The sequence below is a fragment of the Equus asinus genome, chromosome 11 (assembly GCF_041296235.1).
Source record: "Equus asinus isolate D_3611 breed Donkey chromosome 11, EquAss-T2T_v2, whole genome shotgun sequence".
Classification (NCBI taxonomy): domain Eukaryota; kingdom Metazoa; phylum Chordata; class Mammalia; order Perissodactyla; family Equidae; genus Equus; species Equus asinus.
The window spans coordinates 2,926,651-2,952,307 of record NC_091800.1 but is presented as its reverse complement, the minus strand read 5'-3'; the positions used below and the strand labels follow the sequence as shown (position 1 = coordinate 2,952,307).

Genomic DNA, 25,657 nt, shown 5'->3' with positions numbered 1-25,657 from the left:
TTTATTCCTCCAAACATTTTCCCTTCTTATCATTGTAATTTTGGATAATTTTGCTGTTTAAAATTCACTTTTCTCTATTTACAGTGCATAGATATTTTTACATGACTGTATTCATATGTGTGGTTTTCTTCATCATAACACTCTGTAAACTATTCTATTTTTGCTACACCGACCTCATAATTAACAATTCAATGGATATGTAATTGTCCCCAAGTTGATATATTGTTTTAACCATTTCCCTCATGACTAGTCAGACTGGTATTAGTTTTAGCGAAGATAACACTGCCATAAATATCTTTGTATACATAGTTTTTTGCCCTTTAAAATGATTTCCTTAAGATAAATCCACAAACTAGGAATAATGGATGGAAGAAAATTATCTTTTTTATAGCCCTTGATAAATATTGCATATATGAAAACTTTCGTAATGTGGAAAATATTTCCATTTTGAAAAACCACATAAAAATATTTTTATAGTAATAGGATAAACTCTATTAAATACATTTTTGTAAGGATTAGAAGATTTTTAATGTTAATGCACTCTATGTACTAGTAAGTAAAAAGTGGTACATTCCTAAGACAACAGAGTGAAAATATCAAGTAGGATGTGAGAAGCTAATAAAATCAGCTGAGGAAGCTACAAGCTTTTACTACAAGGCTACACACCATCTGAGTACCTCTTTAAAAAAGACCTTGACTTTTGTCCACAAATTAGCCCTCAATTTTCTTCTTGTACTTAGTCTAAAAGACAGCAAGTCTGAAGACTGAGAGATCAGCTGAGGAGGTCCAAAAGCTGGCTGATCTCCAGCATGTGTAACTGCCTAGTACGACACACTATTAAGTATCTCCCTAACGACAGCAAGACTCTTCCTGCAGCCTGTTGCTTTGTCATTATTTGTGAAACTTGTTGATCACTCAGAAGAGTGCTGGCTTGGTTTGAATGTCTCTTGGTTTGAATATCTTGAAGGTTTTACTGTCATCCTTCAGTCTAATCCTCCACCTGCCCCCTACCCCCAGCCCCCATACTCACTTCCCCAGCTGAGTCAGAGGACCTGAGGCTCCTTTCTTCCCCACCCAACCGTGAACTCTTCTGTGTTTGGGCAGAAGCAGGGGTCAGCTTATCTAACTCTGTAGTACTTTTGCCTTTGTCTTGATTCTTTTGTTTTCTATGTATATTTTTCTTCTCTAGGAAAAGGTTCTTGTTTTCTAGCTTTTTGCTCTCTTTAAGTTCCTCAGTCTTTCTCGGTTTTTTTTTTTTCCTCTTTGCTTTGCCATCAGTATCCTCATCAGCACTTACAGGGCCATCCAGCTCCTTATCAAAAACAGTATCTTGAATTACATCTTGCCCTGCTTTCTCTTTTGCACTTTTAATCTTTAGTTTCTCCTCTCTGTTGTCAGAATGTGAGTCCTCATTGTCATCTTCTTGAAAAGGGGAATCGTTAAGTACATTTGATTCAGATTCCAACTGAGATTCAACAAATTTCTCTTTTTTTGTTTTTCTGTTTTCTTTGGAATCTTCTCTTATTTTAGTCTTTAAATCTCTTATTTCACCCTTTTTAACTTTCTTTGACTCCTTAGTTTCTTTCATATCATCTTTTTTGGGCTTTTTGGATTCCTTTAATTCTTCTTTGGCTTCTAAAATTCTTTTCTTTGTCCTTAAATCAAAAACTAAACTTTCAGAGGAGCTCTCTAGGTCTGGTTTGGGTTTATCTTTCAGTTTCCCAGTCTTTGCTTTTTTCTTTTTCAGATCATCTGGGCTTTTCTCTTCCCTGTGCCTTAATTTTTTCTTTTTCTTCTTTGGAGAAGTATCTTCTTTTGTCTCACTTTGCTGATCGCTATCAGAGTTTGCCTCAAATATGTCATTATTTAAGGACAGTCTCTATAAAATATAAAAAAGATATAAATACTCATTAACATAGTAATTTAAAAGGTTTTGAAAAGGAGTACTAATGAAATCTGGTAGAAATTTTTCTTTTCCTAGCAGTTTCTCAACTCCTTATAAAATTACTTACCTACATTGACATTGTATAACACGAGTTATATCTCTGATTTAGCACAAAGCTGGTAGCAATGCTATGTACTTAAGAAAGTACATAAGCACAGAGAGAGAAAATGTTAGCACTGCTGAAGGTCTCAAACTCAAGCAGAAGTCAACAATAACAGTCTTAGGTATGGGGGGTTGTACATAATTTAAACTTCAAAACTTCCAAAAACACCAAGGAAGTAATTTGTACAGGCTTTCTTCGTTGCCAAAAAAGTTGTTACCAATCCAAACCCAAAGGTATTTAAGACTTTGGATCCCAGAATGTCCTTAAGCCTGTCATTACCTTCCACAGTTATATATGGAACAAGCAGGACCGCACACAAATCTTACGTCCCCGACTGATTTGATTTGTGTTATACAATCTGAAATACCTTCCGTGGAAAAACTGTTCTCCTATTCTTAAAAAAAACAGAAAAGCCCGAATAACCTTAAGAATAAAGTACTTGTATAGACACAAACACACTATGAAAAGTATTTTCAGTTCCCAATTCCCCAAATTCTATTCTCCTAAATGACGGGGCAGGGGAGGGTGGAAAGAAGGGAGGGAAAAGATAGGTGTGGTTTCAAGTTTTCCCTATAGTGCCCAAGAAATGAATGCCACCAAGGTTACTAAGATAGTGAGAAAACAGAGGCATTGCATAACTTTTCAATCTCCCTGAATCGCTTTATAAAGACAAACCAACTAGGACAGCAAAACAAACCCCCCACAGACAACGTTAAACAAAATTAACATCTACTTAACAAAATTAAGTGGCACAGTATCCCAATGAACCTCAAAATATAAGTGGGGGGGACACACTACTCACAGCTATAACACCTGTATGGTATGAGTATCTATCCAAGAGGAAGCAAAGGCAGCAATGAAAATGGAAGGAACCACTAAAAGTCTGCAGGCCCATCTGAGAGGAGCAGCTGAAGGGGGACGAGAGGCACCTGCATGTGGCGACTACAGGTATGTGGGGGCCTGGCAGGGCCAGGCCCTGTGAACTCTCCAAGTACCCAGCAACGCTCCCTTCCAGGACATCTATGACAAAGCCCCACGATGAGTAACTGCTGAGATCAGATTCCAAATAAAGTAGGACAGGAAAAATAGAAATAAACAAAAAGAAAATTCTGACATAAGTGGTGGTGAGGGCAGGGTGAAACCACACCCAGGAATAAAGATCTCATCAAGCTTAAGGGATTTTTTTTTTGAGGAAGATTAGACCTGAGCTAACATCTGCCGCCAATCCTCCTCTTTTTGCTGAGGAGCAATGGCCCTGAGCTAACATCCCTGTCCATCTTCCTCCACTTTATATGTGCGATGCCTGCCACGGTGTGACTTGACAAGCAGTGCATAGGTCTGCAGCCAGGATCTGAACTGGCAAACCCTGGGCCACCGAAGTGGAATGTGAGAACTTAACTGCTGTGCCACCAGGCCGGTTAAGGCCATATTTTTTAACCCTTCATAAAACTAATAAAAGGAAGGTGCTCAGGAATCATAAAGCTATTCCCCTCCTTTGCCTTCTAAAATTTCGGGAGAAGTAATTTCATATAAATATGAGCAGCAGAAAATGATTAGGACAGAATGTTTTACTAAGCTGTTAAGAAAAAACAGACTAAGCAAGAGTAGCTATCCTAAAAACAATAAAAGCCTGCCAGAAAGACATGCCTCTGAAACATGTGAAACTAAATAAACAAAACTTTGAGGCATCAGGCAAAAAGACTAAGCCACTTATAAGAGAAAGGAACTTAGATTCGTCATTAAAGGGCAATATTTTATGCCAGATGACAATGGAAAAACACGTTAAGATACTCAAGAAAATATGAGCCAAGAAATTTATATCCAGTCAAACTGGCTGTCAAGGACAAAGGCTGTCAACAAACTGTAATGAAACACAGGAATCCTGGGCACACCGTTCTCAGGAGCCCCTGCTACAGAGGTGGTTCTAAAGCCTCAGCGTGCATCAGAATGCTGGAGGGCTTGCCAAACCCAGGGGGCTGGAACCCACGCAACTGTGCACCCCAGAGGCTGCATTTCCAATGCCTTCCCAGATGAGGACGACTGGTGCTCCTGGCCTACAGTCCACACTTTGTGAACTACTGTGCTAAAGAATGAGCTTCAGATAACCAAAAATGACTGTACAGACCTCAAAATAAGGATAGGTGGAAAGCATTAGCTTCTAGAATTAAGGCTGCATGATGGTTATAAGAGAGTACAGGATGTCATGACTAAACGCTCTGACTCTTACCAAAACAATGAGGAAATACCAAAGCACAATGTTCTTGCTGATTGCCTTGTAGTTATAAACTGGGAGTAAAAGGACAGCACTTCAAATTAGATTTGGAGGGAAAGGGAAGGCAAGGAGAAAACAGGTGCTACTTAACAATCAAACAAATGAACTTGGTTATCAAACTAACATAATCACAGAGTAGAAAAAAAAGAATTAATCCCCCCAAATAACTTCTGAACACTGAACACCCTCAGTGAATATACTCTAAGGACAAAAAGAACTGCAAAGTTTAGAATTTTACGGTATAATGGGTGTAGCAAATCTGAAACTAATTTCCAATTACTGTAGGATCGAGTAAATGAGGACACAGAAAGTTGACACGAATCAGAGTTCTCATGGTAGAAAGAGGAAGACAGAACGAAGGCCATTGGGAATGAGAGGAGGGCCCCGTGAGGATGGACTGAAATTACAGACATCAAGATGAATCTATGATTTAAAACAGAGATATTTAGTTTTTCCTTCAGCTCTGTCTACTTAAAGGGCCTAGAAATGATGACATCCCAGAAGCAGTAAGTACGTCTTGGTTTCTAAATCCTATTCCCCTCTAAAAAGAAATGGTTGATACCAGGGTTGGAGCAGCCAAGTCCCTGGTAATGCTGGAGTATCTTGTGTTAAAAAGCAAAAATGTGCTCAAAACACAAGGAGAAATATCAAAAGGACACAGGCGCTGGCCTGGAGGGGCTCCCACTAGCCAAATTCAAAACCGTTTTAGTGTTAACATGAATATAACAGTAAAGATTAACATGCTGAATAAAAAGATTCCATGAGTGTGTACTGATACTAAAAAAATTTAAGGGAGGGAGGAGCTGCTCTTTATAGGATACAAACTGAAAAATACAGAGTAACAGAATTAGAAAAAACCCTATTTTGTAACCACCACAGTAATAACTAATTGAGGCAAGAATCCTCAAGGTATTTTAAAATGATGGGGTGAGAAGTTGTTGGGGAACGTGACTCTCACAGTCTTGAGGATTACTTATTATTAGAGTATTTATTCTTCATGTTACTTATTTTAAAAGAGAAAAACATACCTTTAAAAAGGGAGAAAAAATAATGGCCCTCACTTTATCATACAATTTAACCTCTCCAATCAATGAGACCACTGACACATCCTCCATCTCTTGATGTAACGTGCAGCATCTATGGAACACATCTGCTAGAATGTTTTACATTGGATCTAATCACGAGGAAGCAAATGATCTAATTCCAATGAAAAAATACTGTTTATTTGTGTTTAACATTAATTAGCATCCATCTAATTCCAATGTTAACAACTTTCTATAAAACAACTGGTCTGGACTCTTAAAAAAAGCAGGGGGCAAAAGGCCATGGAACTGTCTAGAAGAAAGGAAACTAGAAACATGTGAATGGAACTAAACACATCACATGACAGAAAGTAGTACTGGACGTTGAAGGACAAACAGGGAAATCTCAACGAAGGCAGCTGTATATGAGATCGCCACACTGCTGATAGAACACTACTGGTGTGTCACAGTGATAAACTTAAATTCTCCAGAGTACGATAATGCAGGAGAGTATCTTTGTTGTTATAAAATACACGTTGTGGAATTCAGCTTGCTCTCCAGTGCTTCAGACAGCGTCTCCTGGCCCTGCAGCCACCCTTTGCTTTAAGCACTACCTGTAAGAGTACTTAACGATTTCTCCTTTCTCAATCTGCCCTTAAAGAGTTTGTAAGTGACTTCCCCCCTCTTGAAAATCATTTTGCTAAAAACTGGTATTGACCTCCTCATTCCCAAATCGAATAGCCTGTTTTTATTTAAACTTTCCATAAAAGTAAAGGGAAAAGGTGGTGGAAAAGGAGGAAGAATAAATTTAATCTTGCTACATGTATAACTAATTTTACTTCAAAAAAATTTTTAAAGAAGAATTACAAAACTCTAAACTAGTTTTTCAAAATACTTACAGTCATCAGATTATTACTTGGAACTAATAAGAAACACTATCCTGCACGCTCCACCAATTCCCCAATCTACATTTTCAGCCCAAATCTTGCTCTTCAACTCAAACCAATATTTCCAATTGGAGAGACTGGACATCCTTATTTGGACGACAAAAAAGTAACTAAAATCTAACATGTTCAAAACTGGACCTGTTGCCTAAATAACAGCATCATTTATCTAGGTTCCCAAAGTGGTAATCTTACTCATCTTTGACTTCACGTTTTCCCCTATGTCAGATCAGTCACTAAATCCTCGGAACGTGAACTCAATTCTCCAACCTACAGTACCTTAATTCAGTTCTTTGCCTCTCTCAGCCAGCAGTCTCCCCATTTCAGTATCATGACCAGTGTTTTCAGAATGATCTTCCTGCTAATAAAGGCAGGAGGGATGACAGAATTAGAAACTCACTATTTTCCAACCTCTAATGAAGAATGGTTCTAGGCCATGATCATCAGCGGCTCCTAAAACATACACATGAAATGTTAGGAGCTTTCTAATGATGGATCACACTGAAAATACCTAATCTCAACAATCGTTTTAAGCTCATTGTAAGGGAGTCAGGGAGACATTATGTGCTTTCTGGTGTGCTGCAAGAGGAGGTACAGAACACTACCTATGACTATCCTTGCCAAAAGAAAAAAATCAAACCTGAATGTAATCATGCTTCTTTATCTAGCTACCAGCTTACAGGAATATGGGGGATAGAGGAACATGTTAAAAGACACCATGCACCCGGCCAAACTCAAAATATGGAAAATTCTACAAAAAACGTCCTGGTTTCTTCATCAGATAAACAATATGGAGAAAGAAGGGAGAAGTTAGGAGAAGAAACTGTTACAGATTAAACGAGATTTTAGAGATTATCAATGATATACAATGGGTAGACTTTTTCAATGCCCAATTCAATCAAATCAACAAAAAGACATGTTTTGTTTTATATTTTTGAGACAACTGGGGAAAACTCAACACATTATTAGATAGTAGAAGACATTAATAAGTGTAAACCTTTTTTTGGCATGATAATGTTATAATGGTTATGTTTTAACAATTCCTTTTACCTACTGAAGTATTTCAGGGTGAAGTGATGTCATATCTGGAATATGCTTTAAAATACTCCAGCAAATGAAAAAGGAGAGGGGGAGCAGTAGACAGAAAAAAGAAGAATGGCAAAGTACTGATAATGACTGAAACTGGGTGACAAACACTGGAGTCTTGTGATACTGCCCTCTCCTTTCTTAAATGTTCAAATTTCCCTTAATAAAATTCTCCAAAAATCATCTTCCTAAAATAGAAATCTGATCATACGACTTCCCTCAAAACTTCTGCTGGTCTTTCGACCACCGGAGCGATCAAGTTTAACCTCGGCTGCTATGACTTTCTTCCCAGGCTCTGCCCAGCCTCACTCCTGCTACTTTCCTGGTCAGTGCTCTAGCCCTTCTCATTATTCTCAAAACCCGTGCTTCTGCACATCTTCGTATCTGCTTCCCCACCCAGGATCCCCTGAATTCCTCATCTTTCAGGGCTTAGGCCAAACGATGAATCCTCTGTAATATAACTTTTATGCTTATCTTAGAAAGTTAGTTGCTCCTTCCTCTGTTAGATTTCCCGCAGCACACACACAGCTGCCTGAGAATGTTCTTCACTCTACAGTTTAGTTTCCTGTTTGCCTAGCCCTCCTCTTGACTGTCCTGGGAGCTCCTGAAGGCCAGGATAGATCTTATTTTTCTTTGTATGCCTAGTGACTGTCACATATTACAACTAGATTTTTTTTAAATGAATGAACATGAAATAGCAAAGAAGTCAGAGTTATCCCTTTTATCAGGAAAAACAACTTAAAAGTATTCTAAAGTTCTGAAAATCCTCAAGTGTATAAATAAAAAAGATCCCCCAGGAGTTTCCACTCATCAAAACTCTAAAATCAGGCCTCTAAACCAACTAGAGCGTTGTCTCCTCACTGCCACGGTCCTTCTGCACCTTCCCTGTTGCTCTGCTTTGTCAAGTCAGCCAGCAGTACTCCTGGCCCAATCTGGTGTCTGTAGAGCTGTCACTACAATAGGGGGGCAGGGTCACCTGTAAGCTCCTGATCCTTCTTATTCTTCCTCAGTCATCTGGGAAGAGCTCTAATCATGGCTTTTCAGCAAAAAACTTTGAAAAAAGATTTTTAATTTGGTCATTAGACTACTCCCCAAGAGAGTTACAACCTGTAGATTTTAAATATGAAACAGGTTGATGCAAATAGATTATAAATCTAGTAGTTTGACTTCAGGCATCAAAATACGATGTTTGAAATGATTATTTAGCCATATTTTAAATGAATCAGTAGGTTAGTTGTGCCTGGGTGAGCCAGCCCTGGAGCCCCTGGCCAGGTTCAATGAAGTCAGGATATAAAATTAGTTACCATCTGATGAACAGCTCTTGTTTGCCATCAGAGAACATGTAGACAAATGTCTAAAGCGATAACTTCAAAAATAACTATAAAATAATCACAACAAAGAATTGAAATCACACATACCACAGGTCTGAGCACTTCTAGTACACTAGCAACCTGTCTTTTTACTCATTTTAATAGTCTCTCAGGTAAAATAAACATATTACTTATTACCCAAATCAGGACAACTTTGAAAATGAAATGGGGCTCTATTAATAATTATACCAAGTCAACAGGCATAAAGTGGGGCTGACCAAAACAAATCAAGATATAATCACCTACTCTATTTACGTAACATCGCCATCTATGGGAATGTCCAGCAATAATGTGTACGAGGCGTGATGACAAAGTGACTGAGGATACACCTGCAAAAGGTACAACACAGCCCCCAGCGTCTTCTCCCTCTAGGCAATCACCTTTGGAAACCATGAGCTTTTCAACAGTGCAATCACTGCTCAGAACACTTTTGGAAGTGCACTCTTGCACTTTGAGAACCTTTACCATGCTTTTTGGAGCACTATTTTGAGTCAAACATGAGGTATCACTAGAAATTATTTTTCTTCCATGACATTAAAGACAATTCTGAAAGAAAAAATTTAAAACCATTTTGGGCCACAGCATTATTGGAGTAACTTTACTGCATAATAGGTACACTCTTAAAAATAATGTTTTGGGGGGCTGGCCCCATGGCTGAGCCGTTAAGTTCGCGCACTCCGCTGCAGGCAGCCCAGTGTTTCGTTGGTTCGAATCCTGGGCGCGGACATGACACTGCTCATCGAACCACGCTGAGGCAGTGTCCCACATGCCACAACTAGAAGGACCCACAACAAAGAATATACAACTATGTACTGGGGGGCTTTGGGGAGAAAAGGGAAAAAATAAAATCTTAAAAAAAAAAAAAATAAATAAATAATGTTTTGGAAGCACAAATTCTAATTCGTTTTACATTAAAAGGGTATATATATTTATTATTTTATAGCCAAACTTCAAGGGACAGAAGTAATTCAAAAAACTATCCCTAAAAAAAAAAGTTATCCTCAGATAAATTTTAAGAGGCAGAACTATCTCTTAGCTGAGTAGTAGGTACACAGGTGATTGTTTCATAATTTTTTCAAAAACATACTTGTTTGTTGGTTAGAATATGTATTAATAAAAAATTATTTTACAAGAAGGAGGCCAGCCCGATGGCACAGTGGTTAAGTTCGCATGTTTTGCTTCAGCGGCCCAGGGCTCACCAGCTTGGATCCTGGATGCGGACCTACGCACTGCTTGTCAAGCCATGCTGTGGCAGGCATCCCACATAAAGTAGAGGAAGATGGGCACAGATGTTAGCTCAGGGCCAGTTTTCCTCAGCAAAAATGAGAAAGATTGGTGGCGGACGTTAGCTCCGGGTTAATCTTCCTCAAAAAGAATAAATAAATAAAATAAAAAGAAAAGCAGAAGAAAAAGTCTTTAGTATATGGTACTATCTTTAAAAGAAAGATCCCAGGGGCGGCCCCGGGGCTGAGTGGTTAAGTTCGTGCTCTCTGCTTCGGCGGCCCAGGGTGTTGCCAGTTCGGATCCTGGGCGTGGACATGCCACCGCTCATCAAGTCATGCTGAGGGGGCATCCCACATGCCACAACCAGAAGGACACACAACTATGTACTGGAGGGCTTTGGGGAGAAAAAGGAAAAATTAAAAAATCTTTAAAAAAGATAGATTCTATGTGTACAACTTGCAAGGAACCTCAAGAGCAAGACAGACTTTACCTATGTTTGTGTAACTGTGACCATGTAAGGGTCTGACCCATAAAACACTGTGTCTACTACAAAAAGCTATCCCTGAAAAAAAGAAAGAAAAAACCCCCAAAAGGCAAAAATGGTAAAATGTTGATGTAACAGTACAGTCGAGACTCATCTGTGTCATACAACATCAACTATCAAAGCTCAAGGCAGACCAGTGGTCACCTTATTTGTAGATTTTCAGTTTATTTAAAATGAACAGCTTGACCATATCACACCCATGAATGTTAAACAGCACCTCAGTTTTTTTTTTAGTTTGAAATATCTGATGGTCAGCAAAAAGATAAAAGGTATCCAAATGCTAAATGATAATAAAAGTATTTTAATGAACAAGTATCATTTCTGCATCATGCATATTTTCCTGGTAAATAGCATTAACAAACATTTTTTTGGTTATTTTAGAAACCATTTCTAACTTCTATGATGCTTACTAAGTCCTAAGCAAGCAGTGCTCCCAGGATTTAAGCAGAAAACTATAAAAGGAAAAGCAACAAGTTGAATAAGAGCTGGTTCAATTTATAAATACAAGCTATAAATGAAATTTACATGGAAAAGTAAAATAGGAAATTCTTACAAGGTTCATAAATAAAGCCAATTCAATTATCTGTGTAATAAGAGAATCAAGGATAAAACAGTGGACAAATCCAGAGAAGAAAACGTTGAAACCAAACGTGTGTTAGTTTAACATTATCCCACTCCATCCCACCAGAAAATCTTTTTCCAAACTGCTGATAACAGAAATTTAACTTTTTTGAGTTCCTTTCATCTCTTTATCCTTCCTTACCATCAGGAAGAGCTACTAAAACCCAATAAAGTAGCTAAAAATTGAAATGGGAATAGAGGCAAAAACAAAAGACCTGGATAATCAAACCTATGAATAACCTGAAATGTACTAAAATTTATAGCTTTATAAAATGATCTAAGAATTGTTTTAATTAACTAGCAGAAAAATCAGACATAGAAATACGTTAATAATACAGATTAAATATAAAAGTATGCGCAGTATCTGTAGTACTAATATGAATAGCACAAAAAATATTCCTCAGGTATATAAACAAGATGCTTACATCTTGGACAAACAAGGAAAGTTTCAACATGTCTCTTTTCCTCCCACTTTCATCTTACTCTTGAATTAAAGGAAAATATTAACCAACATATTTGAACTATACCTGTTTCAAATTAATTGCAATCACAGGTTGGTTACAGAAAGAAGAGTTTGGCAAAAATCAATGAAAGCGTTCTGTGAGAATGAATTGGCTCTACAGAATTTACAATAGGAATATTGTGGACTTTACTATTATTTGTGAATTCTTTACTGCACATTCTTTATATCACAAAACTTTTTAATAAACTTATTGTACTAAAAAAATAAAAGGAATATGAGATAAAACACGATACCTGAATATCTTTCTTGACTGGTTTAGCTTTGTTATCTGTAATTTTCTTCCTAAATTCGAGAAGAACTTCTTTACAGTCCTCAAGATGAACTTCAGGCTCCCAGGTGTCATCCTCTGATGTATAGCCTTTCCATCGCACTTTGTAAAGGATTTTACCCTGTCATATAAATTAAAAACAGGCAAATAAAGAACTTGATTAAATTTCTAAAAACATACAATTGCTGAGACTATATCAAACTAAAAAGTGTCTGCACAGCATAGAAAATCACGAACAAAATGAAAAGGCAACTGACTGAATGGGAAAATATTTGTAAATCATAAGAGGTTAATATCCAAAAAATATATAAAGAACTCATCCATCTCAATAGCAAAAAATCAAACAATCTGATTAAAAAACAGGCAGAAGATCTGAACAGACATTTTTCCAAAGAAGACATACAGATGGCCAACAGGCACATGAAAAGATGCCCAGCATCACTAATTGTCAGGGAAATGCAAATGAAAACCACAATGAGATATCACCTCACACTTGTTAGAAGGACTACTATCAAAAAGATAAGAGGGGCTGGCCATGGGGCCGAGTGGTTAAGTTCTCGCACTCTGCTTCGGTGGCCCAGGCTTTTGCCAGTTTGGGTCCTGGGCGTGTACCTGGCAACGCTCATCAAGCCATGCTAAGGCGGTGTTCGACATGCCACAACTAAAAGGACCCACAAGTAAAATATATAACTATGTACTGGGGGGGTTTGGGGGGAAGAAAAACTGGAAATTAAAAAAACCTTAAAAAAAAAAGATAAGTATTGGTGAGGATGTGGAGAAAAGGGAACCCTTATATACTGTTGGCGGCAATATAAACTGGTACAGCCACTAAGGAAAACAGAAAGGAGATTTCTCAAAAAATTAAAAACAGAACTATCATATGATCCAGCAATTCCACTTCTGGGTATTTATTCCAAGAAAATGAAAACACTTAACTTGAAAAGATATATGTACCCCCATGTTCACTGCAGCATTATTTACTATAGCCAAGATATGGAAACAACCTAAGTGTCCGTCAATGGATGGATAAACAAAAATGTGGTATATACAATATGGAATATTATTCAGCAATAAAAAAGGAAATCTTGCCACTTGTGACAACAAAGAAAAACCTCAAGGGCACTATGCTAAGTGAAATAAGGCAGACAAACAAACACAAATACTGTATCATCTTACTTATATGTGGAATCTAAAAACAAAAACAAAACAACCAACCAACCAAAAGCTCACAGATACAGAGAACAGACTGGTGGTTTCCAGTGGCGGGGGGGTGGGGGATGGAAGAAATGGGTGAAAGGGGTCAAAAGGTACAAACTTCAAGTTATAAAATAAGTCCTGGGATGTAACACACAGCATCAGTGACTATAATTAATAATACTGTATTGCATATTTGAAAGTTGCTAAGAAAGCAGACGTTAAAAGTTCTCATCAGAAGAAAAATTGTTTTGTAACTACATAAGGTGATGGATGTTAACTAGGCTTACTGTGATGATCATTTTGCAATGTATACAGATATCAAATCATTATATCGTATACCTGAAACTAATATAAGTCAATTACACCTCAATTTAAACATTCTAAAATTAATAAAAACCACAGTATCATTGATCCATTTTTCATAAACCAAAATCTGAGGTCTTATTCTAATTATATAAGCAATGCATAATCTTTGAAAATCAGTGGAAAATAGGAAAAACCAAATAAAAGTCACCCAGAGATACTGACAACAATTTGATCTATTTCATTCATCTTTTGTATTTATAAATTTATATTTTATATATATATATAATTTTTTTTTTTTTTTTTGGTGAGGAAGATTGTTGCTGAGCTAACATCTGTGCCAATCTTCTATATTGTATGCGAGACACCACCACAGCATGCCTTGATGAGCGGTGTGTAAGTCCATGCCTGGGATCAGAACCCATGAACCCCAGGCCACTGAAGTGGAGCATGTGAACTTAACCATTACGTCATGAGGCTGGCCCTTAACATATATTTTTAAGAACACTGGGATAATATTTTTATCTTGCTTTTTCACATATATCAAGAACTTCTTGTTTCAATATTTCTCAAAAACATGAGTTTTAGTGACTGAACATTATTCCATCACATAAATACAACAAAAAACACAGTGAAAACTCTCCCTTTGGAAACCAAAGGTTCCTTTGTTTGCAATTTCTGTTTTTATAAATAAAGCTGTAATATACTTGCACATCTCTGATGTTAGAATAAATTCCAAAAGAGAGATCAATGGGATCAATTATAAAGCCATGTGAAGATTGTTAAAATATATTGCCAAATGCCTTTCAGCAAAGAGGATCCAATTTACACTTCCACAAGATACAAGAGCTGATCATCTCTCAGTGCTAGGGGTCAGCAAACTACAGCAAGTCTTGCCTCCTTTTTTGCCCATCCTGTGAGCTAAGAATGGTGTTACATTTTTAAATGTTGACAACAAATAAAAGAAGAATGACAGTTATAGCAAGTGCTTTACAATGTGTTGTGCACTGTCTAAACCTTGGCATTTATAGCTCATTTAATCTTTACAACAATCCTGTGAAGTACTATTATTCCTTTTATGGATGAGAAAACTGAAGGTTCTATATAACATAACTAGTAAAGATGACACAGCTAACGAATAGTTCAGCTGAAATTCAAACCCGAGGCCTGAGCTTTAACGTGCTTCTGCATATGAAAGTCATTTAACACTGCAAGGGCAGTATGTTTAAGTGCCAAAGGCAGGTGCAGATAACACACTCCAGTGAGTTCTCAAGAGACATCCCTGTCTTTAAGAGAAGGAAGATCTTTTTAGGAGATTGAGGTCACGTTTCTACCATGATAGGGAACAGTAACTTTAAACCCCAATTTTTGCCTCTCAACCCATGAAATCTAAAACAGTATATGGCGATTTACAAAGAAAGTCTGCCAACTTCCGCTCTACACCACGTCTACTTACAAAATTATCATTAAGCCATTTACACTTTTTCTTTAAAAAATTACCTGTTACATGCCTTCTTTCACCACTGCTTTTCAACATTGTACTCAAGTTCTAGCCAGAGCAATTAGATAAGAATAAGATATAAAAGGCATTCAAGTTGGAAAGGAGGAAGTAAAACTACATTCACAAATGATATGATTCTATATAAAGAAACTCCCAAAGAATCCACAAGAAAATAACTAGATCTAATAAACAAATTCAGCAAAGTTGCAGGGTACAAGACGAATGCACAAAAATTAGTTGTGTTTCTATACACCTGCAATGCATAATCCAAATGGGAAATTAAGAAAGCAATTCCATGTACAATAGCATCTAAGAGAATAAAATACTTAGGAATAAATTAATAAAGGAGGTAAAAGACTTGTACACTAAAAACTACAAAACATTGCTGAAATTAAAGAAGACAAATTAATGGAAAGATATCTGTGTTTTTAGGTAGCAAGACTTAATATTGTTAAGATCTCAACACTATCCAAAGCAATCTACAGATTCAATGCAATCTCTCTAAGAATTCCAACAGGCTTGTTTACAAAAATAGAAAAGTGAATCCTCAGATTCATATGCAACTGCAAGATGCCCTGAATAGCCAAAGCAATCTTGAAGAAAATGAAGTCAAAGAACTCACACTTCTTAATTTCAAAACTTACTACAAAGCTATAGTAATCAACAGTATGGTACTAGCATAAGGACAGGCATAGAGAGACTCCAAAAATAAACCTATACATCTATGGCAAATTGATTCTTGATGAGGGTGCTAAGTCCAAGCAAGAAGAAACAAACTGTGCTGGTGTTACTGCACAAAACTGGGGTTCTCTGCCTGATGTGCATAAACAAGTCAATTAGTTACAGCATCAGCCTCTTGGGGGAGAGAGCAGCTTTATTCTGTGAGTTTGACTTGCAGGGAGACAGGGGGCACATGCCCTCACATGCATCTCCCTGATTCAGGATGTGGGGCAAAACCGAAGAGATTTTGGAGAACAGGCCAGCACACAGAAACGCTGGTGGGACAGGTTTTGATTGGTCGGCATTGGGCATTTATGGTGAGGTTTTAAACATTTATGACAGGGTTCTCAACTTTTATGATGAGGTGGGGAAAGAATTTTAACACCGGATCTTCCTGAATGAGGAACCCCTTGCTTCTGATAAGAATCCAACTTTTGGGGCCAGCCTGGTGGCGCAGCAGTTAAGTTTGCACCTTCCACTTCTCGGCGGCCCGGGGTTTGCTGGTTTGGATCCCAGGTGCGGACATGGCACCGCTTGGCAAACGCCATGCTATGGTAGGTGTCCCACATATAAAGTAGAGGAAGATGGGCACAGATGTTAGCTCAGGGCCATTCTTCCTCAGCAAAAAGAGGAGGACTGGCAGTAGTTAGATCAGGGCTAGTCTTCCTCAAAAAAAAAAGAACAATCCAACTTTCAAGTTCTGGTCTTGTCCTGGTCCTTGGGTTCCATGGGAAGGAGGATTTCTGGTTTTGAGGGCATTTCAGGTCATGATTTCTTCTCTCGTGCATGCCCTGGCTACATGACTTTTTAGATTTTCTCAAAGACAATTCTTTTTTTTGTTTGTTGGTTTTGGTTTTTTTTATTGAGTTATTGATAGGTTACAATCTTGTGAAATTTCAATTGTACATTAATGTTTGTCAGTCATGTTGTAGGTGCACCACTTCACCCTTTGTGCCCAGCCCCCACCCCACCTTTCCCCTGGTATCCACTAAACTGTTCTTGGTCCATAGTTTTAAATTCCTCATATGAGTGGAGTCATACACAGATTATCTTTCTCTTGCTTGCTTATTTCACTTAACATAATTCTCTCAAGGTCCATCCATGTTATTGCAAATGGAATGATTTTGTTCTGTTTAGCAGCTGAGTAGTATTCCATTGTATATATGTACCACATCTTCTTTTTTTTTTTTTTTTTTTTTAAAGATTTTATTTTTTCCTTTTTCTCCCCAAAGCCCCCCGGTACATAGTTGTGCATTCTCCGTTGTGGGTTCCTCCAGTTGTGGCATATGGGACGCCGCCTCAGCGTGGTCTGACGAGCAGTGCCATGTCCGCGCCCAGGATTCAAACCGACGAAACACTGGGCCGCCTGCAGCGGAGCGCGCGAACTTAACCACTCGGCCACGGGGCCAGCCCCTGTACCACATCTTCTTTATCCATTCGTCTGTTGCTGGGCACTTAGGTTGCTTCCACGTCTTGGCTACTGTAAACAGTGCTGCAATAAACATTGGGGTGCATAGGACTTTTGGAATTGCTGACTTCAGGCTCTTTGGATAAATACCCAGTAGTGGGATGGCTGGATCGTATGGTAGTTCTATTTTTAATTTTTTGAGGAATCTCCATACTGTTTTCCATAGTGGCTGCACCAGTTTGCATTCCCACCAGCAGTGTATGAGGGTTCCTTTTTCTCCACAACCTCTCCAACATTTGTTGCTATTAGTTTTAGATATTTTTGTCATTCTAACGGGTGTAAGGTGATATCTTAGTGTAGTTTTGATTTGCATTTCCCTGATGATCAGCGATGATGAGCATCTTTTCATGTGCCTATTGGCCATCAGTATATCTTCTTTGGAGAAATGTCTGTTCATGTCTCCAGCCCATTTTTTGATTGGGTTGTTTGATGTTTTGTGATTGAGTTGTGAGAGTTCTTTATATATTAAGGATATTAAGCCTTTGTCAGATATATGACTTGCAAATATTTTTTCCCAGTTAGTGGGTTGTTTTTTTGTTTCAATCCTGTTTTCATTTGCCTTGAAGAAGCTCTTTAATCTGATGAAGTCCCATTTGTTTATTCTTTCTATTGTTTCCCTTCTCTGAGAAGGCATGGTGTCCAAAAAGATCCTTTTAATACTGATGTCAAAGAGTGTACTGCCTACGTTTTCTTCCAGAAGCCTTATGGTTTCAGGTCTCACCTTTAGGTCTTTAATCCATTTTGAGTTTATTTTGGTGAATGGTGAAAAAGAATGGTCAATTTTCATTCTTTTACATGTGGCTCAAAGACAATTCTTAATCACTCTGTTGATAAGAGATGGGTTGGTTGAATTGGTCCTGAAGTCCCCACAGTTACACTGGGACAAGTGAATTTCTACATGCAAAAGAATGAAGCTGGACCGCTACTTCACATCACATACAACAATTACCTCAAGATGGATCAAAGACCTAAACTTAAGAGGTAAAACCACAAAATTCTTAGAAGAAAACATAAAGGAAAAGCTTCATGGCATTGCATTTGGCAATGATTTCTTGGATATGACACCAAAAGCACAAACAAAAGAAAAAATAGTAAAAAGGACTTCAAAATTAAAAACTTTTCTGCATCAAAGAACATTATCAACACAGTGAAAAGGAAACCCACAGAACTAGAGAAAATATTTGCAAATCACATCTGAAAGGGATTAATATCCAGAATATATAAACAACCCCTACAACTCAAAAACAAGTCAGACAATCCACCTAAAAATGGGCAAAGGACTTGAATAGACATTTTTCCAAAGAAGATATACAAATGGCCAATAAGCACATGGAAAGATGCTCAACCTCATTAGTCCTTAGGGAAATGCAAATCAAAACCATGAGGCACTACTTCATACCTACTAGGTGGCTATAATCAGAAACACGGAAAATAACGTGTTGGTGAGGATGTGAAGAAATTAGAACCTTCTTACACTGGTGGTTGGAATGTAAAATAGTACACCTGCTGTGGAAAACAGTTTGACAGCTCCCCAAAAAACCCCAGAATTACCTCATGACCCAGCAATTCCACTCCTAAGTATACAGCCCAAAGAACTGAAAACAGGGACTCAAACAGGTATCCGTAAGCCCATGTTCAGTGCAGCATTATTCATAATAGCCCAAAAGTGGAACCAACCCAAGTGTCCATCAACAAATGAAATGATAAACAAAGCATGGGATACACAAACAATGGAATATTATTCAGCCTTAAGAGAGAAGGAAATTCTGACACATGCTACAACATGGACGAACCTTGAAAACACTATGCTAGGCAAAATAAGGTGGACAAAGGACAAATATTGCATGATTCCACTCATATGAAGTACCTAGAATAGGCAAATTCATAGAGAGAGAAAGTAGAATGGTGGCTGCCAGGAGCTGAAGGGAGGAGGAACAGGGAATGATTGTTTGACAGGGACAGAGTTTCAGTTTGGGAAGATGAGAAAGTTCTGGAGATGGATGGTGGGGATGGCTGGACATGAATGTGAACGTACTTAATGCCACTGAATGGTACACTTAAAAATGGTTTAAATTGCAAATTTTAAGATATACATATAAAAATATGGATATAAAACTACAATAAAGTTTTTTTTAAATAATCTGTTGTGTCCTGTGCCCATTTTCTCGCTCATTTATAATAATTAAAAAAAATTGTATGGCTATTAAATCTTTGTCATAGCATCCCAAATTTTTGCTTCTCCAGATTTCTGGCTTATCTTTTCTGCTCAATACCCAATCTTACTGAGAAGATACTCACAAAATAGTTTTCCACATAAACTGCAGAGTACCATTCTAGCTATCCACTGAACCCTTGCTCATTTTATTCACACAACCACCACGACAACAAACATCCCAGGCTGAGTGCAAGCACTGCTCCTTTCCATTTTACCCTTCCATCATGCCCACACTGCCCTTCAATCACTCTGCCATCTGCAGAAAGACCAAGCCACAGCATCTAGTAGGATTAGAAACTAAGAAATAATGGAAAAAGAGGAGACTTAGACTCTTAACCTTTAAAGATAATCCTGAAAATCCTTATAAATTTAAAATAGTAAGAGTGTATACATCAATATAGTTTTACAGTTCAGCTACATAAGTGGGCAGCGATACATTGATTATATCAGCCAAGAATGTATGCAAATTCTCTTTAGCAAAAAGACTACTGTTATATACAACTTTGTAAGAGCTTCTATGAAATCTAGTTAAAACTGAAGAAACTAAACAAAGAAGAGACAGCATGGTTATTGAAGAAGCCTGTATGAACAGAAGAGAAAGAAAGAAATCTCAGTCAGTGCTATGCAGTACTGCCTTAAAGAAAGCAGTATGCTTGACTTGTAGAAGCATCACGTGAACAGTTACATGGTGGCCTGCAGGAACATGCTAACTTATCCAATAATAGGGCATGGAAACAAATGATCTTAATTTAATACGGGCCAGAATATTTTTGTGTGTAAATCTGTGGTAATTTTTTACTCAATGTAGCTTTTAAAGAACACTATTTACTTTCAAATGAGCCAGAAAAAAATGTGCATAAATAGAGAAAAAAGATAAAGCAAACATTAACAACTGGAGAATTTAGGTGAAGGTAAATGGGAGATTAAATATGATTCTTGCAACTTTTCTGATAATTTAAAAAAAACGGTGAAGAAGTGTCATCAGCATCATGGCGAAGTGAGTTCTCCCAGTAATCTTGCCCCTCCACCATACAATGAAAAAGACATCCATATTCCAACAGAGGACATGCACAAAAGACGTCTGAGAGACCCACACAGCCATACGTCGGAGGGCAGACAAGCTGGAGCCCCCTGGAGGAGGTGGAATGGGCTAAGAGAAAACTTCGCTCCCTCCCCAAAAGACTGCAATCTGGGACTGTGCAGGGCCTCCAAGAGGGAAGGAACAGAGAAGGGCTGCTCATTCACGGGAACATCAAAGATCCCCGAGGTCCCTCGCAGTGTAAGGGAAAGCCCCTACCAAGGTGAGTAGCTATCACAGGGGTGACCTCAACAAGCCAACACCCCAGGAGAGCAGATACCAAGAATAGAGTAAGCCAGCCCACAGGAGTGTGAGGAAAAAAGTGCCTTCCCCCACCCCAACTGCCCAGCACCGGCTCCACTGCCTGGGATTCCCGCACATTGCAGAAAGCTCAGAATACACAGATCTTTACTCCCACCCAGTGGCAACAGGTGCTGACTGTGACCAAATAATACCAGAATGTGAAAGAACAAAGCCACCCCCTCTAGCAACATCAAAAATGATATTAAATCTCCAGACCAAAAAGAAAATAACAAGTAGTCAGAAATCAGTCCTGAGGACAGAGAAATATGGAACCTAAATGACAGAGAATTCAAAATAGCTATCATCAAAAAACTCAACAAGTTAAAAGAGAATGTAGAGAAACAATTTAATGAGTTCAGGAGCAACCTCACAAAAGAGACTGAAACTACAAAGAAAAATCAACCAGAAATATTGGAGACGAAAGACACAATGGATAAAATAAAACAAAATATGGATTCCCTGAAGGCTCAAGTGAACATCGTAGAGGAGTGAATCAGCATAATTGAGAACAGACATGTTGAAATGCCCCAGATAGAGGAGGAGAGAGAATTAAGACTAAAAAGAAATGAAGGAAGTCTCCGAGAAATATATGACGCAACTAGGAAATGCAACATAAAAATTACAGGTATTCAAGAAGGAGAAGAGGAGGAGAGTAGAGCAGAACGGTTGTTCAAAGAAATAACAGCAGGCAACTTCCCAAACGTGGGGAAAGAGATGGAAATCCATGTGGAAAAAGCTACCAGACACCCTAAATATGTCAATGTAAAAAGACCTACTGCAAGGCATGTAGTAGTAAAACTGGCAAAATGAATGACAAAGATAGAATACTAAGGGCAGAAAGGCAGAAGAAAATAACCTATAAACGAAGCCCTATCAGGCTTTCAGTGGATTTCCCTGCAGAAACCTCACAGGCTGGGAGAGACTGGAATGACATATTCCAATCTTTGAAGGACAAAACCTTTCAGCCAAGAATACTCCACCCAGCAAAAATATCCTTCAGATATGATAGAGAAATAAAAACTTTCCCAGATAAACAAAAGCTAAGGGAGTTCGTAGACATGAGATGCCCTACAAGAAATCCTCAAGAAGGCCCTCATACCTGAAAAAAAAGGGGGGGGGAAGGGGTTAAAAAGTATGGAATAAGGAGAAAAATAAGTGGACAAAATCAGAAAACTGTAGCTATAGGTTAGAACAGGTTAGCAAATACTCAAGTACAGCATTAAAGACAAAGGGAAGGGAAACACCAAAAACAAACATAATTTTGTCATTTTAACCACAAACTCACAACACAAGGTGGAATAAGATGTGAGAAAACAACTTCAGAGGGGAAGAGGAAAGGGACTGAATTGGCTTAGTCTAAGGAAATAAGAGGCCATCAGAAAATGGACTATCTTATCTATGAGATTTTGAATACAAACCTCATGGTAACCACTAAACAAAAAAGCAGAAGAGAGACACAAATAAGGAGAAAACAAAGAAACACAATATAAAAACCTACCTATCCAAATTGGTAGTCCGAAATACACAGGACGAGAAATAAAGGAAATGGAGGAGAATCGGAAAACAAGTGACAAAACGGCAGCATTAAGCCCTCATATATCGATAATCACCCTAAACGTAAAAGGACTGAATTCTTCAGTAACAAGACACAGAGTGGAGAGATGGATCAAAGAACAAGACCCAACAATATGCTGCCTCCAGGAAACATACCTCAGCTCCAATGACAAACACAGGCTCAGAGTGAAGGGATGGAAGACGATACTCCAAGCTAATGGCAAACAAAAGAAAGCAGGTGTTGCCATCCTTATATCAGACAAAGCAGACTTCAAGATAAGTCAGGTAAAGAGAGACAAAGAGGCACGGTATATAATGGTCAAAGGGACAGTCCATCAAGAAGAAATAACAATTGTAAATATTTATGCATCCAACACAGGAACACCAAAGTACATAATGCAAGTATTAACAAACCTAAAAGGAGATATCAACAACAACACAATAACAGTAGGGGACCTCAACACTCCACTCACATCAACAGATAGATCATCCAGACAGAAAATCAACAGCGAAACAGTGGAATTAAAAGAAAAGCCAGACCAGTTGGACTTAGACATATACAGAACACTCCATCCAAAAACAGCAGAATAAACATTCCTCTCAAGTGAGCACAGAACATTCTCAAGGATAGACAAGATGCTGGGAAACAAGGCAAGCCTCAACAAATTTAAGAAGATTGAAATAATTTAAAAAGCATCTTTTCTGATCACAATACTATGAAGCTAAAAATTAATTACAAGAAAAAAGCTGAGAAAAGGACAAGGATGTAGAGACTAAATAACATGCTATTGAACAAACAATGGATCATTGAAGAAATCAAAGGAAAAATAAAAAAATATTTGTGGACAAATGAAAATGAAAACATACCATACCAACTCATATGAGATGCAGCAAAAGCTGTATTAAGAGGGAAATTCATCACAATACAGTCTCACCTTAACAAACAAGAAAAATCCCAAATAAACAATCTCAAACTATACCTAATTGAATTAGAAAAAGAAGAACAAAGCCCAAAGTCAACAGAAGTCGAGAAATAATCAGAGCAGAAACAAATGCTATTGAAACAAAAAAGGCATGAGAAAGGATCAATGGAACAAAGAGCTGGTTCTTTGAGAAGATAACAAAATTGACAAACTCCCAGCCAGAGTTACAAAGAAAAAACAGAGAAAGCTCAGATAGATAAAACTAGAAATGAAAAAGGAGAAATGACAATGGATACCACAAAAATACAACGGATTATAAGACAACACTACAAAAAGCTATAAGCCAACAAAACGGACAATCTAGAGGAAATGGATAAATTGTTAGACTCTCAAAACCTCCCAAAGCTGAATCAAGAAGAAACAGATAATGTGAATTACATGTAAAGACATTGAAACAGTAAGCAAAAGCATCCCAAAAACTAAAAGCCCAGGACCAGGTGGTTTCCCTGGAGAATTCTAGCAAACTTTCAGAGAGGATTTAATACCTATCCTTCTCAAGCTATTCCAGGAAAACTACAGGCCAATATCGCTGATGAATAGAGATGCAAAAATCCTCAACAAAATACTGGCAACCGGAATACAGAAATACATCAAAAAGATCATACATCATGATCAAGTGGGATTTATACCAGGGACACAGGGATGGTTCACATCCACAGATTAATCATTGTGATACACCACATTAACAAAATGAGGAATAAAAACCACATGATCATCTCAACAGCCGGAGAGAAAGCATGTGACAAGCTCCAATAGCCATTTATGATAAAAAAAAAAAAAACACCTCTGAACAAAATGGGGATAGAAGGAAACTACTTCAACATGGTAAAGGCCATATATGACAAACCCACAGCCAACATCATACTCAATGGGGAAAAACTGAACATCGAACGTCATCCCTCTGAGAACAGGAACAAGACAAGGATGCCCACTAACACCACTCTTACTCAACATAGTACTGGAGGCTTTGGCCAGAGCAATTAGGAAAGAGAAAGGGATAAAAGGAATCCAAATAGGGAGTGAATAAACGAAATTCCTGCAGATTGCAGACGACATGATCTTACATATAGAAAACCCTAAAGAATCCATCAGAGAACTATTAGAAATAATTAACAATTACAGTAAAGTTACAGGGTACAAAATCAACTTAAGAAAATCAGTTGCATTTCTATACTCTAATAACAAACTTACAGAAAAAGAACTCAAGAATACAATTCCATTTACAAGCACAACATAAAGAATGAATTATCTAAGAATAAATTTAACCAAGGAGGTGAAGGACTTACACAATGAAAACTCTAAAACATCACTGAAAGAAATAAGTGATGACGTAAAGAGGGGCCGGCCCCATGGCTGAGTGGTTAAGTTCACGTGCTCCACTGCAGCAGCCCAGGGTTTCGCTGGTTCGAATCCTGGGCGCAGACATGGCACTGCTCATCAAGCCATGCTGAGGTGGCATCCCACATGCCACACCTAGAGGGACCCACAACTAAGAATATACAACTATTTACTGGGGGGCTTTGGGGAGAAAAAGGAAAAAATAAAAATCTTTAAAAAAAGAGATGGAAAGAGATTCCGTGCACATGGACTGGAAGAATAACCATAGTTAAAATGTCCATACTACCCAAAGCAATCTACAGATTCAGTGCAATCCCAATCAGAATCCCAATGACATTTTTCACAGAAATAAAACAAAGAATCCTAAAATTCACACGGGGCAACCAAAGACCCTGAATTACTAAAGCAATCCTGAGAAAAAAGAACAAAGCTGGAGGCAGCACAATCCCTGACTCCAAAATGTACTACAAAGCCATAGTGATCAAAACAGCATGGTACTGGTGCAAAAACAGGCACACAGATCAATGCAACAGAATCAAAAGCCCAGAAATCAACCCACACAGCTAGGGACAGCTAATCTTCAAGAAAGGTGCCAAGAACATAAAATGAAGAAAGGAAAGTCTCTTCAATAAATGGTGTTGGGAAAACTGAACTGAAAGTAGACCATTATCTCATGCCATACGCAAAAATTAACTCAAAATGGATCAAAGACTTGAAGAGAATTCCTGAAACCATAAAACTCATAAAAGATAATATAAGCAGTACACTCTTTGACATTAAATTTAAAGGCATCTTTTTGAATACTGTTTTCTCAAAGGAAACAAAAGAAAAAATAAACAAGTGGGAGTTTATCAGACTAATGAGCTTCTCCAAGGCAAAAAGAAATTAGGATCAAAACCAAAAGACAACCCACCAATTGGGAGAAAATATTTGCAAATCAAACATCCAACAAGGGGTAAATCTCCATACTATGTAAGGAACTCACAAAACTGAACAAAAAAACAAACAGCCTGATCAAAAAATGGGCAAAGGCTATGAACAGACATTTTTCCAAAGAAGATATACAGATGGCCAA

The 25,657-nt window shown here is 37.9% G+C and overlaps 1 protein-coding gene across 4 annotated transcripts in view; it reads right to left on the bottom strand.

Moving 5' to 3' along the window:
* MPHOSPH8 (M-phase phosphoprotein 8) overlaps positions 1-25,657 on the bottom strand; it is a 60,943-nt gene that overhangs the window by 29,038 nt on the left and 6,248 nt on the right. For all 4 annotated transcript variants that reach the window (XM_014839324.3, XM_070520322.1, XM_044777471.2 and 1 more), the window contains exons 2-3: positions 11,888-12,043; positions 1,031-1,879 (exon numbers count right to left, since the gene is read on the bottom strand). In XM_014839324.3, coding sequence (XP_014694810.3) covers positions 1,031-1,879; positions 11,888-12,043 — 1,005 coding nt within the window. The remainder of the gene's footprint in view (positions 1-1,030; positions 1,880-11,887; positions 12,044-25,657) is intronic.